The 13,160-nt window shown below is 39.8% G+C and overlaps 1 protein-coding gene across 1 annotated transcript in view; it reads right to left on the bottom strand.

Moving 5' to 3' along the window:
• The window catches only part of Lrp6 (LDL receptor related protein 6), a 117,632-nt gene that overhangs the window by 20,792 nt on the left and 83,680 nt on the right, over positions 1–13,160 (bottom strand). Inside the window, exons 12-14 of the mRNA XM_050123234.1 lie at positions 5,300–5,502; positions 3,498–3,709; positions 2,197–2,387 (exon numbers count right to left, since the gene is read on the bottom strand). Coding sequence (XP_049979191.1) covers positions 2,197–2,387; positions 3,498–3,709; positions 5,300–5,502 — 606 coding nt within the window. The remainder of the gene's footprint in view (positions 1–2,196; positions 2,388–3,497; positions 3,710–5,299; positions 5,503–13,160) is intronic.

Genomic DNA, 13,160 nt, shown 5'->3' with positions numbered 1-13,160 from the left:
TACCTGGCTTCTCAGAACACACAAAGTCCACCTGACACACAGGTTATGGACTAATCCTATAAAATCCTGGACTCGATGCCCAAGAGCAGTGATACAGAGCAAGGGAGATTAGCTTCTGGATGATGTGCTATTACTGAAGCATGGACAGGAATGCTGGGTTGTCATCCGTGCTCTCAGAGGGTCTCAGAACATATCCTCTGAGGAAAAAGGAGGACCATATCAACATCAAAAGTTTTATGCAATATAACTCAGAGATGTCTAAGAATTTCTTGTGGTGTGTGTGTGTGTGTGTGTGTGTGTGTGTGTGTGTGTGAGAGAGAGAGAGAGAGAGAGAGAGAGAGAGAGAGAGAGAAACACTGAGGACTGAACCCAAGGCCTTGCTTATGCTAGGCAAGTGCTCTAGCACTTAGCTACATGATTCCTAGAACCCAAATGGCACCTCATTCATCTGTAACCCCAGTCACAGGGTATCCAGTACCTCATTTGGTCTCCGTAGGTACCAGGTACACATGTGCTACACAGACATGCATTCAGGCAAAACCTATTTTTTTAAACTTATGTCTCAAAACAGTGGAAAGGACAGATTGTCTAGTCAATAATGCTGACTAAGTAGACAAAACTGCAAGGTTTCTTGTCTTATCAGCAAACGGAGGCTCTATGAATCTGTAAACAAAGTCCAAGATGACTACAGACAAAAACTCCACTAAACAAAGCCAAGGCTGGTTAACAGGCAGATTCTCCTTCACCATAAATGCACCTTAACAGTGAGTTCATATTCTGAATACACAAAAAAATTTTTAGAAATTCAGAGTGGAAATGGAAGATGGGTACAGTGGTATATAACCACATTCTCTGGGGTTCAGGGGCACAAGCAGGCAGGGACAGCTCAAGTTTTTGGCCAGTGTGGTCAACGGAGCAAGGCTTTCTTTAAAAGAAGGGGTGGGACAGCAAGAAACAGGGAAATGCAAACTATCAATCAATGCAAAGAAGTTTTGTTCAATTTCAATAAATAAGGTAAAGAATTGTTAATATGATGTACATTTTAAACTACTGGACTTGTAAAAACCTCCAACACTACCATGTGCTAGAGAGACAATTCTCATACAATGTTGATGGGTTCTTTAGACTGGTTTACAACTTAGAGAGAAGCCACACTTGTCTCTATATATCAGTACAAGTGTGTGTGCTATTTATTGTCTATATTGCATAGAAATTTCACCACTACTTTTAGGCCACAGGAAGGTTCATGCAGCACTGTGGGGACTGGTTGGCTTTTGTTTTGTTTTTGATACAGGTTCTTAGAATTAGTTCAGACAGGTCTCAAAATAAGAACCTTCACACTTCTGTTTCCAAGTGCTGAAATTACAAACAGTTAATCACAACTGCTTTGAGTGGCATTGACAGTCCATATACTGACATGCTACAATGTACTTTCTCCATGAAAGACTATCACAAATAATGCTCAGTGGTGACTCTTAGTATTTCTGTGAGACAATCATCCAGAAGAGAAATGGCTAAATCAAAGGTTCTAAGTTCCATTACCACCCTTAGGAGAGCATGTTATTTTTACCATCCTGACAAGTGCTGGGCATAATAAACCTTAACATACTTTCACCACTCTGATCAAAACAAATAATTTATTATTTCAGTTTTATTTTCCTGGTCTCTAATGAGGCCATACATAAACCAGACACCACTGAATTATGACAGAAGAGGTGACTATGATTACAAACAAGACCACAGAGAAGCAAAGGGTTAAAGTGAAGACTTTGTTAAGGGTGAGCAGGTTTTTCCTAAAGTGAGAATACTCTGAAGACTTAAGAAGAAACATTAGGAAACACACTTCAGAACACTGTCTGCATATGGAAAAGTGTTTCTGAAAGTTTACGACATGGAAAAAGGAGCAAAGAGACCAACCGTAGGCTGGAGTTCAGAGAGAACAGAATGGAAAAGTAGAGCAGAAGAATTAGTAAAAAATGAAAAACAAAAAAAAACCCATAATTTTCAGAACACTAAAACTGCTGAATACTTAGAGAATGAGGGAAGTAATATCAAAGATCTCCCCTACTAACATAATGCAGAATATAAAGAATAAAATTATAATCATGCATAAAAATAACAAAAGAAAAATACAAATTCACAGTAGTGAAATCATCTTAAAACTCAAATCAAAATACAGAAACAGTTTTGGGGTACCTGAGAGATCACTGCTTTCAATTCGCCGAAGATCTGAATCAGCCCAGAAGAGCTTGCCCAGCCTGCTATCAAGTGCCAAAGCAATTGGTTTACTTAAGCCACTGAAAAAGAGGACCTCCCGTTCTGTCCCATCCAAAGCAGCCCGTTCAATTTTAGGAGATCTTTCCTGAAGATTTGTAAAATACATATACCTGAAGATAACAGGAGAAAATAAAAAAAGTACTGAAGAATCAAGACAAACTGAGTTTTCAGAGTCAAATTTCACAGATTTAAAAAAAGAAAAATCAATATCCAGAGAGATCTAGTTATAAAATTTTAAGGGATTTCTCCAATTCAGCATTTTAATTACTAGTGAGACACACAAATCATTTATAAGTTTCACCCCTTTTCTGTAACTCTAGACGTAAGCCATTTCCTTGTTATTAACACCTTTATCATCTACTGAGATATAACTGAACACTGGATTTTTTTTAATCAAATGCAAAATTCTATTAAATAAAAGACATATTTATTAGTTATTTACAATGTAGTTGAAGGTTTTAGTAATAACTATGTAACTGGAAAGGAATAAGCATGAGTAAAGAGACACAGAGTGAACCCTGAGATTCCAGAAGTGGGAGGATCATATCTGGCTGGGGTATGAAAGAGGTCAAGAAAAGCTAAGTACACAGAAGATGTGGCGGTGAAATGGTGGTGCGGGAGAATTGTCTGTATTCTGTCAATCATGTATTTTAATAAAATGCTGATTGGCCAGGCAGGAAGTATAGGCGGGTCAACCAGACAGGAAGTAGAGGTGGGGTGATGAGAACAGGAGAATGCTGGAAAGGAGGAAGCCCATTCCCCCCAGTCCTGCCCAGATCACCAAAGAAGCAACATGTGACATGCCCCACTGGAAAAGGTACTGAGCCACATGGCTAACATAGATAAGAATAATGGGTTAATACAAGCTACAAGAGCTAATAAGACTGAACTAATGGGCCAATCAGCTTACTTGTAAGTTACTCTGTATAACTTACAGAGATCTCTGTGTGATTTTCTTTGGGGCTTGCTGGCTTTTGGGGGAATCCGGGCACGACAGAAACCCAAACAAGCAGGTTCCTTCTTGTTACAAAATGGTCCTGGGGTATGGGTGGGATTTAGAACTAAACCAATGAAAGAACTCTAGGCAGTAAAATCAGAAAAAGCATAAGAAAATGCAGGGCCAAACACATGGGAAACATTAAGTGGAGTTGTTAGCTGGAGCAGGGAGGACAGAGAGGCATCAGAGGCGAGAGTCTCTGCCTACAGCTTCTGTAACATACCCTTTCTCGGGGTTCACCACAATGGCTCGAGGTCTGTCTTGCTCGCCTTTTAGAACCACTCCAATTGATCGGCCATCTAATCTTGTCACATCAATGACATTGGTAGCTTCGCAGGTCCAGTAGATGTAACGGCTATAGATATCAATGCTGAGGTCATAGGGCTGTATTTCCAGGTTCTGATTTGGAACTGAGCTTACAACTACAGTAAAACCCTAAAGAAAGAGAAACACACAAATTAGATTCCACACCAGACAACTACAAGGCCATGAACACAACTCTTAACTTGTGTGGTCACACCTCAGAAGGGTATCTGGTCTTTGGGGACATTTCTTAAAGACAGGTTTTATGAGTGCTATACCTGCCTGTTAACATACATTTCAAATATCCCCTTGGGCTATTTTATGGAGCAGAAGATGCTGAAGACAGCATAGACAGTCCAGGAACCTGACAACGTTTTGACCAGAGGGGGGTAACAGGTTTTCCCCATAAACACCTGTGACTCCAATCACAATGTGGAGACACCTCTAGAGCAGTAGCTCTCAATTGAGCGGACACTGCATCCACAGGCACTGAGAATATCCAGAGATATTTCAGTATTGAGATGTGAAAAACCTACTACTGCCAACTACTGGGTGAAGACCAAGAATGTTTCTAATATCCTGAAGTCCATATTTGGACACAGGGTCTTACTCTATAGGCCGGGAGCTTCCATTTTTAGGCTTCATGCTGGGACTGCTGCCTGACTACAAATTAATAATAATAAGAGTAGTAGTAATTTTTTCTCACAAAGTCAACCAAAAGTACATTTGTCTATTTTGTCCAAATAAATTTTATTTCATTTACTAGGATTCTGAGTTAGTATAGTGTTTTTAAAAGTTACTTAATTTATTTGCTGTATTTTTGGCTGTATAATTCTCCCTACCAGTTATGTGCCACTAGTACTGGCCTAGGTAGTACAAGGTACAGCTGGAGTACAAAGTATGATCTCATTGCTAAGTGATCCCTCAGCACTCCTATATACCACCTTCCTTGTTCTTTACTGTAAGGTTAGACAGCAAAATAGAGCAATATTTCCCCTAAATTTTAACATTCAAAATCTAATTTAACATCTCTGCCACAAGGAGACAATGGACAGCTATTGTAACCTTAAGTCTATACTTGTTGGCCCGAGGAAGAAGGAATTATAACTAATAGCACTGAAATCCATGGTGGTACATGGGCACGGTTAAGATAGATCGTTTTGTCATTCTCATCCCCAATTCCCTAAATAAAAAATAAAAAAAATAGAATCATAAAAATATCAACACATGGTTGATATTTTTAATTTTACTAAGATTATCCTGTTTCTTAATCAATGAGTCTGGTAAATAAAAGATAGTAAGTGATATAACTCTTATCTATAAAATCCCTACCATTAAACACATAGGAGCTTTATGCCTTGCATTCTGTTCACCAAAATCATTCCTAAGATTTCTAGTGAGTGACAGAGCTGGGACCAGAACAAAGGCCTACTTGATTTTAACACGTGTACTACTCTGCATACAAAGGGATACTGAAGAAAAGAAAAATGGCACGAACGGACGTGACCAATGGCGGAAAAGTCATTAATGACCTCACTTTCCTGATAAAATTTCCAACCTGATGCCATCATCAAATAATAATAATGTAAGTAGAATACAGGTATTTTGGATAATAAAAAAGTACTATCCCTAGATTTCCATGTCCCCTGTAGACAGATAAAGCAGTGTGGATGGTTAGAGCAGTTCTAGTCAGAAATGGACTCCAGATTAAGCCTGAGTTACCTGGCCACCGTCTTCTTGTGCCTTTCGGATCATGTTTTGTCGAGAGTCAATCCAGTAGAGCTGCTTGTCCAAAGGGTCATAATCAATGGCCCTGACATTCCGAAGGCTGTGGATGGGCAGGATGATGTCAGGACTCTGCTGTTCATCAATCACCATGCGGTTGATGGCACTCTTCTGACTGAAGAGCAGGAAGGTAGTAGGAGCTTAAAAGAGAAAAGAGCAAGTCTGAAATACAGTGACTCTGGTCTTCACCACCCCAAGGTTTGGTGAGCCTATTCCATGCATCTCCAGCAGAACAACAAATTAACAGAGTGGAGACACCTTTGGCACACCTACTGAAACTTCCTCCAGAGCGAGCATAGTCAGTACTCTGGTTATAAAGCCAGTTACAAATTGTTTCCTGTTCACTGGGCCCTGCATTTCTTATTGCTTTCTCTAGTTTTATTGCCCAGAGTTCTCACATTGGTTTAGTTCTAAATCCCACCCATCCCCCAGGACCATTTCCCTGTTGCACCTCTGTGCAGCTTCCCTTGAGCTCGTCCACTCCCACCCAGACGGGGTTCTCCTACCTCTGGAATCCAGTGCTCACCCTGTCTCTTTAGCAATGCTCACTCCTTTCCAGTTGGCCTTTACTTAACTATTTTTCAGTTACACAGTACTAGATCTTCATGCCTTACATACGTACTAGATCTTTGACTCCACTGTAAATAACTAATATGTATTCTTTCATTTAATAGAGCTCTTTATTTGATAAAAAAAGGTTCAATGCTCAGTTGCATCTGAATAGATAAAGGTAACGTTAGCAGGGAAATGGCTTACTTCCAGAGTTACAGAAAAGAGATGAAACCTATAAATGATTTGTGTGTCTCATTTTTAGTAATTAAAATGGTTAATTGGAGAAATACTTTAAAATTTTGTTGCTAGAACTCTGTGGGCATTGATTTTTTTCATCATCCAGCCTATTTTCCTGTCTTGCAGAAACAACAGATCTTATTTTTAATGAATCATTTGATAAAGACATAAGAAGTTATAGATTTCATTTGCAGAGGAAGGAAATAAAAATGATCAAAAAAGCTAACAATAAATGCTTAGGTGGGATGCAGCTCAAGAGAGGAGACTTGCCTAGCCTACACAAGGCCCTATGTTCAAGTCCCAACAAGCAGTTAGAAAAGACAGACACTTTTACATTCATCTACAATATTGAAAACAGTATTAAGGTCAGGTGTAGTGGCTCTTGCCTCAAATCGGAGAGCTGTAAAAAGTAAGTCAGAAGGGTCACTGCATATGTGAGGCTGGACAGTGTAAGAAGGCATCTATAAACCAAGAACAAAAAAACAGGAGCTGGAAAAATGGCTTAGTGGTTAAAAGTGCCTGCTGTTCTTGTAAAGGATGCCAGTTCAGTTCCCAGAACTCACAAGGCAGATCACAAGTATCTGTTACCCCAATTCCAGGGAACTAACATCCTTTTGTGACCTCCATGCGCACCAGGCAGGTACAACACACATACATACATACACACACACAAAAACATTCATACACATATAAAATAAAGTTAAAAAAAAGAAAAAAACAGTAAGGGGAGGGAGTGGGAACTGGGATTGGTATGTAAAATGAGAAACGTAGTGGTTTTTTAAAATTAATTAATTTAAAAAACAGCAAGCATTTACAGCTTCACTAAAAAATGTTCTGTTTCCATGGTAAGATAATACTCAACTCATAAAACTAGAAAGTGTACCAAGACAGCACTTCCCTTTCCCAGGGATGGGCCTCTCATTATTTTGTGGTCATCTTCAATTCAGGAAAACATCTGAGAAGTAGAGAGGCAGGAGCCTACTGAGTGATTTCATGGCTAGCCTGAGTTATATGATAAGAACCTATCTTCAAGACAAACAAACATGACATTTGGGTGTATCACCAACAACAGGAAAACCTAAAAGCATTTTAAAATCCTAATTAAAATACAGCCCACCCCCATTATTGATAAAGACAGTTTATCAGTACCAGATCCTTTATGTACTGTATTTTTTTCTATACATATACATCTATCATAAAACTTATTTGAGGGTCTGGAGACATGGCTCACTGGTTCAGAGCAATTGTTGTGATCCAGGAAATAAAAGTGCAGTATCTGCCTACAACTGTTGCTATTGCTGCAGTACCAGGTTCAATACCTAGTACCCACATGGTGGCTCACAGCTTTCTCTAACTCGAGTTCCAGAGGATCCAATGCCCTTTTCCTATCCCCACGAGCACCAGGCACACCTGTGATTGACATGCATATATGCAGGCAAACAGGGCAATAAGAAAAAAATATAATAATATACCATAATATAATTGCCACTCTTAGACGGGCGGTGGTGGTGCATGCCTTTAATCCTAGCACTCGCAAGGCAGAGGCAGGTAGATCTCTGGGAGTTCGAGGCGAACCTGGTTTATAAGAGCTAGTTCCAGGACAGGTTCCAAAAGCTACAGAGAAACCCTATCCCCTCTCCCCCCAAAAAATTGCCACTCTTACTACTTTTCACTTTGGGAAAAGTACGAAGGAGAATTATCATCACCTGAATACAAGTATTCAGGATACTGTGACAGCTGATATCACAGCAGAGATGGCTGCTAAGAGCGACCAGGAGGAGAGCACATACAGAGTCGAAGCACTAGATAAAGAAATGATTCAAATCCTGGGTAGGACTGAAATAAATTACACTGTGCTATTCAGAACCACATGCAATTTAAAGCTTATGCATTACTTCTGGAATTTTCCATGCATTATTTCCAGATGGAGGCTGACTACAGGTAATGGAAACCACAGGGGGAAAAAACAGCAATGGGGGAGGGGTGTTTATAGTTTATATTCATAAATTTGATAATGATACTTTATTTTCTTGGTGCTCAGCTATTACCTAAACCCAGCAGAAACATCCTTTTCAAGGATGTAAACAAAGGAGGCCATGCCTAAATCCTTGCCTGACCCCTAATCTTCATGGCTCGTACTTGAGGCTGGGGGCTTACTTTACATTCTTGGAACTCACTGGCACTGACGAAGAAACCTGACACTTGAAACACTGCATTTCTGTTATCTCTTCATTACCTAGAGGTCCACATCCAGCTCAGAAGACTCAGGAAGTACCCAGTCTACTAGAAATCTCCATCACACATGGACCTAACAACCATGAGCAATTTCAGTAGAGTTCAACTTTAAGAACACACTTTAGAAGGCTCAGCAAGGTAGAGGCACTTGTCACTAAACTTTGTGGTTCAAGTTCCAGGTCTAGGACCTACATGTACATGGTAAAGGGAGAGTCAAGTTCTTCAAGTTGTTCTCTGACCTCCACATGTATGCCATGGGATAAGCGTGTAGTGTGTGCACATGCACACATACACAATTAAACTGAAGTGTAATTAAGTTTTAAATAAAAAATTAACAATTATAAATGGTGGAATATTTCTCAGGGGAAGCTGATAATTTGAGTTTCTCACATCTCCTATATTAAAATGACACAACACGTGCCATTTAAAAAGTCTAAACCTGTCCTCTAATCCTCACCCACACTCTCACATCTCCTATATTAAGTTATTAAAACAAACAAAACCTAAGCAGAGTGGCACATTCCTGTAATCCGAGCACTTGAGAGGCTGAGGCAGGAGGATGAAAAGCTCAAGAGCTTTAAGCCAGCATAGGACACCCTGTCTCAAAATAAAATAAGCCACTGAGTTCTCCTACTCTTTCTAGTATGCAGTCCCACAATGAAACAACATGCAGAAGCTGGGAGTGTAAGCCAGAGGCCATTTTCAGCTGTTTCCTGCTATCCAGCACTCACCGATAAGCTAAAGGAAGGTGCTGCTCTTAGGTAGGAACAGGATAATCTTCAAGGCCAAGCTACCAAATATGAGTGTGTCATCCATGGTACCAAAAGCACTGAGTAAGAACAGATATGCAACCTTCACTGTATGAGCCAAATTATGCATCTGAGGGACTCAATCTGTCCATAGGAAACATCATTCCCCAATTTATACAAGGTACCAAAGGGCCACTTCAGCACCAAGGATAAGTCTGTAAAATCTAGCTTCTTGTTTTCTCTCTCAATGTCCTTATCCACTCTTTTACCATAATGCCCTCCTGAGTAACCTATCGAGTCAGATGTGGACATCCTCATAGCTCATTTCCTCACTTCCTTCAAGTCTTGACTAAATATCACTTTAGTATGGAGTTCCCGGTAAACCTATTAACAGTGCAATCTCGGCCACCACATTTCTTCCTTTTCTGCATAACACACCATCTAGCCCTGATACTGTTCACCTTAACAGTTCCAGAGAAATATAATCCTGGTGAAAACAGGCATTTCTGTCTATTTCATTCATTGTTATTATTTTCCACTGGTTAAAATAAGACCCAGCAGGTAGAGTATGTTTAATACACATTAAAGAATAAAAATATTACGTAAAGAAATAAACACTGAAAAAACAATTCTGTAGCTGTGATTTTGTAAGTAACAGAATAAAATTAGAGGAAGGAAGGAAAAGAAATATGTATTTGTTGAAAAACTCCAACACACCATACATCATACTGGATGTTATTTAACTGCTATTTTAACAACATGTCACACATCACACAGAATGTAATTTAATCCCTATACTCCAACACATCATACAGAATGCTATCGAACCCCTATAGTATCAGCATGTCACATGTCACACAGAATGTCACTTAATCCCTACATTATCAACACATCAGTCACACAGAATATCATTTAATCTCCATATCACAATACATCACATCACACAGAATGCCATTTAATTTCTATATTCCAAAATGGCACACAGAATGCCATTCAATCTCTACACCACCATTTTATAGGTGAGCAAACAGGAAAGTTCAACATTTTCTCAGGATCACAAAAGCTACCGAGTGGAAGGTCAAACTTTCTTCTAAGAACTGCCTTATTTCTTCACTAATTTATTTAACAGTAATATTGAGTGTTTACCATGTACCAGAAGCACCTGAGATACCTCAGTGAAGAGAACAGAAACAAAGCTGCTGCGTCATGGGATACATAGTAAACAATAAGTATAACAAAGGAAGTAATAGTATATAAACAGCAGATTGTATAAATTATACACAAACTGTTCTAAGTGCTATTGGAAAGGCAGCTGTGGGACCCTGGCAATGATACTGGTAGAAGTTTTTTCCCTTGTAAGTGCTGCAGACTGGGTCTTGCTACACACATCATAATTAACCAAAGACTTAGAAATGAAGGGTGGGCATGCAAAGATTTGTGAGGAGAACACGCAGAGCAGATGAAATAAGCAGCTCAGCCGTCCTGAAACGGGACCAGTGTGTCTGTTACAGAGAAAGCAAATTAAAGACTAGTAGAAATTGGGGTTAGAGAAGGAACTGGGGTACGTAGGATAAAGATGCAGCTATGAAGTGAGATTAAAAGAAGCTGTTGTGAAATGAGGGATATTGCTCATGTTGAGCCTTGAAGGCCTTATAACAGTCAGGGGTTTTATACTGCATGAGATAGAGAACACTGGAACATTTGAGACCAGAGACAAGCTGGTCTTAACTGGTTTTTAAAATCATTCAAGATGCAAATAAAACAATGTTGGAACACTTTTGAAAGCAAGAACTTATGAATCAAGTTCCTCATAATACATGGAATCTAATACAACTGCATGCAATAATACAGAATATTCATTAAAAAAAAAAGCACACAAGAAGCCTTGACACACAGTGACTGCGCCAGATAGTCAAACAGATATTAGGGGCACTCAACATGACTCCCCACGGTGTTCACTCACCAACCAACCAACAGGCCATGTGCAGTTACATGCCCAATAATCTCAGGATGTCTTGACATATCCCTCATGTCTATTCTCTGCTGTGGAATTATGCTCCTGTACACTGTAAAGTCCAGTGGACTCCAGCTGTCTTTCCCCAACCCTTCTCTGACCTTACTCTCTTCATGGTCTGCAAGACTACCTTTGGCCACAATAGACAGAAACTATTTAAAAGATGGATGCTATTTTTAAGACCTCATCTAACCTCTTAGCAAGGTCAGCAACTCTTGTTTGAAACAGTCTTATCTCTTGCAGCTTTTCTTAGTTCTCCGGCTATGCCAGTTCTCAGTAGTCTCTGCAAACTTGTCCTTCTAAACCAGTTCTTTTGGCTGTCAGGTCCCATCTTTTCTTTCTATAAGGTATTTCAAACTATGGCCCACAAATCAAACCTGGTCTGCTGCCCCTTTCTGTAATACTGTCTTTGGCTGCTGTCATGCTACAGTGGACAGAGCTGGGCAGACCTAAAAGGTGTTAACAGAGCCTACATACATGCCCTACATGCCGAAAATTTGCTCTCTAGTCCTTCCCAAGTCTGCTAGGCCCAGCATTCAGCTCTCCCTGCAGGTAACCTCAGGTAAACACCTGCAGCTCTGAAACACATGCCTTTAGCCTTACCACTGCCCTCTGACACTTGGAAACCATCTTTGCTTTGCTGCATCTCTCTTCTTCTCTAGACCACACTCACTTCCGAGATCTAGTCTAACTCCAAAGCACACCCAGAGTCCACGAGCATCTCTCCATCACCACCCTCATCACCGTACCAGCAGCCCAGGTCTTCCCAGAGCTACATCACTTTTCATGAGCCGATGTCATGTATCTTATTGAATTCTCACAGCAACTCTAGTTAAACCAAAACTTAAAAATGATTTGCATAAAGAAAAAACCAATATGTGGGAATCTCTAAAGTACAATCTCTTAATTATAATCTGTGTTCTTTCTCCATAATTGAAGTCTACTTTAGAATAGATTAAATCCTTCCCTATATGATTCAGATACATTTCTTCAGATAACAACAAAGTAATTTCACTAGTTAATTATATCTAAAATCACACAAGCTGTTACTTTCTTCCAAACCAATAGTCTCCTGGCTCCCAAGACTGCCTGATCTAATTTGTCTATGTATCTCTTAATCATTTACTAATTTTCTTATCTAACCTTCAAGATATGGGTCTCCATAGATACTTAAGTCATACACCAGGTTTTCTGTGGCCAACAATATTGTGACATGCTTTGTTGGTAGTACCATGTGTGTTCATTATTAATGTTGAAGTTTTTTGTTAACTTTTAAAAAGATATTGTGCTGGCATGAATAGAAATGGTCCCCACAGGCTCATAGATTTGAATGCTTGGTCACCAGAGAGTAGCACTATTAGGAGGTGCAATCTTGGTGAAGTAGGTGTGGCCATGTTGAAGAAACTGTCACTCAGAGGGGGGCTTTCCAGTTTCAAATGCTCAAGCTGGTCCCAGTGGATCTAGATGTAGAACTCTGCATGTGTGGTGCCATGCTTTCTACCATGGTGATAATGCATTCAACCTCTGAAACTGTAAGGCTGCCCCAATTAAATGTTTTTCCTTTATAAGAGTTGCCATGGTCATGGTGTCTCTTCACAGAACTAGAACTTTGACTAAGACATAGGGCCATCCCTCCCTCTTATCATTACAAATTCTGAACCATAACCACCATCAGGTGAGAAGATCTGGAATCAAACAGTGACTATGTACTATGCTGGCATTGGAACCATCCTCATCTGTTAATTACTGCTTCACCCTGGGTTTAAACTTCTTCATATGAATTTCCTGTATGGCTTCATAGATAATAAAAATGCTTGTCCTGTTTTATGTACTTCAAAGTGATGTGGGAGTGATTTCTTATTAATAAAGAAACTGCCTAGGCCCCTTGATAGGCCCACCCTTAGGTGAGTAGAGAAAACAGAAGAGAATTCTGGGAGAAAGAAGCTTAGTGAGAGAGTCGCCATGATGCTCCCACGCCAGACAGATGCAGGTTAAGATCCTCCCTGGTAAG

Source organism: Alexandromys fortis, unplaced genomic scaffold (genome assembly GCF_014885135.2).
Source record: "Alexandromys fortis isolate MF-2015 unplaced genomic scaffold, M_Fortis_MF-2015_v1.1 scaffold_223, whole genome shotgun sequence".
NCBI classification, from domain to species: Eukaryota; Metazoa; Chordata; class Mammalia; order Rodentia; family Cricetidae; genus Alexandromys; species Alexandromys fortis.
The sequence above is the reverse complement of the archived record's forward strand: the minus strand, read 5'-3'. Positions and strand labels throughout refer to the sequence as shown.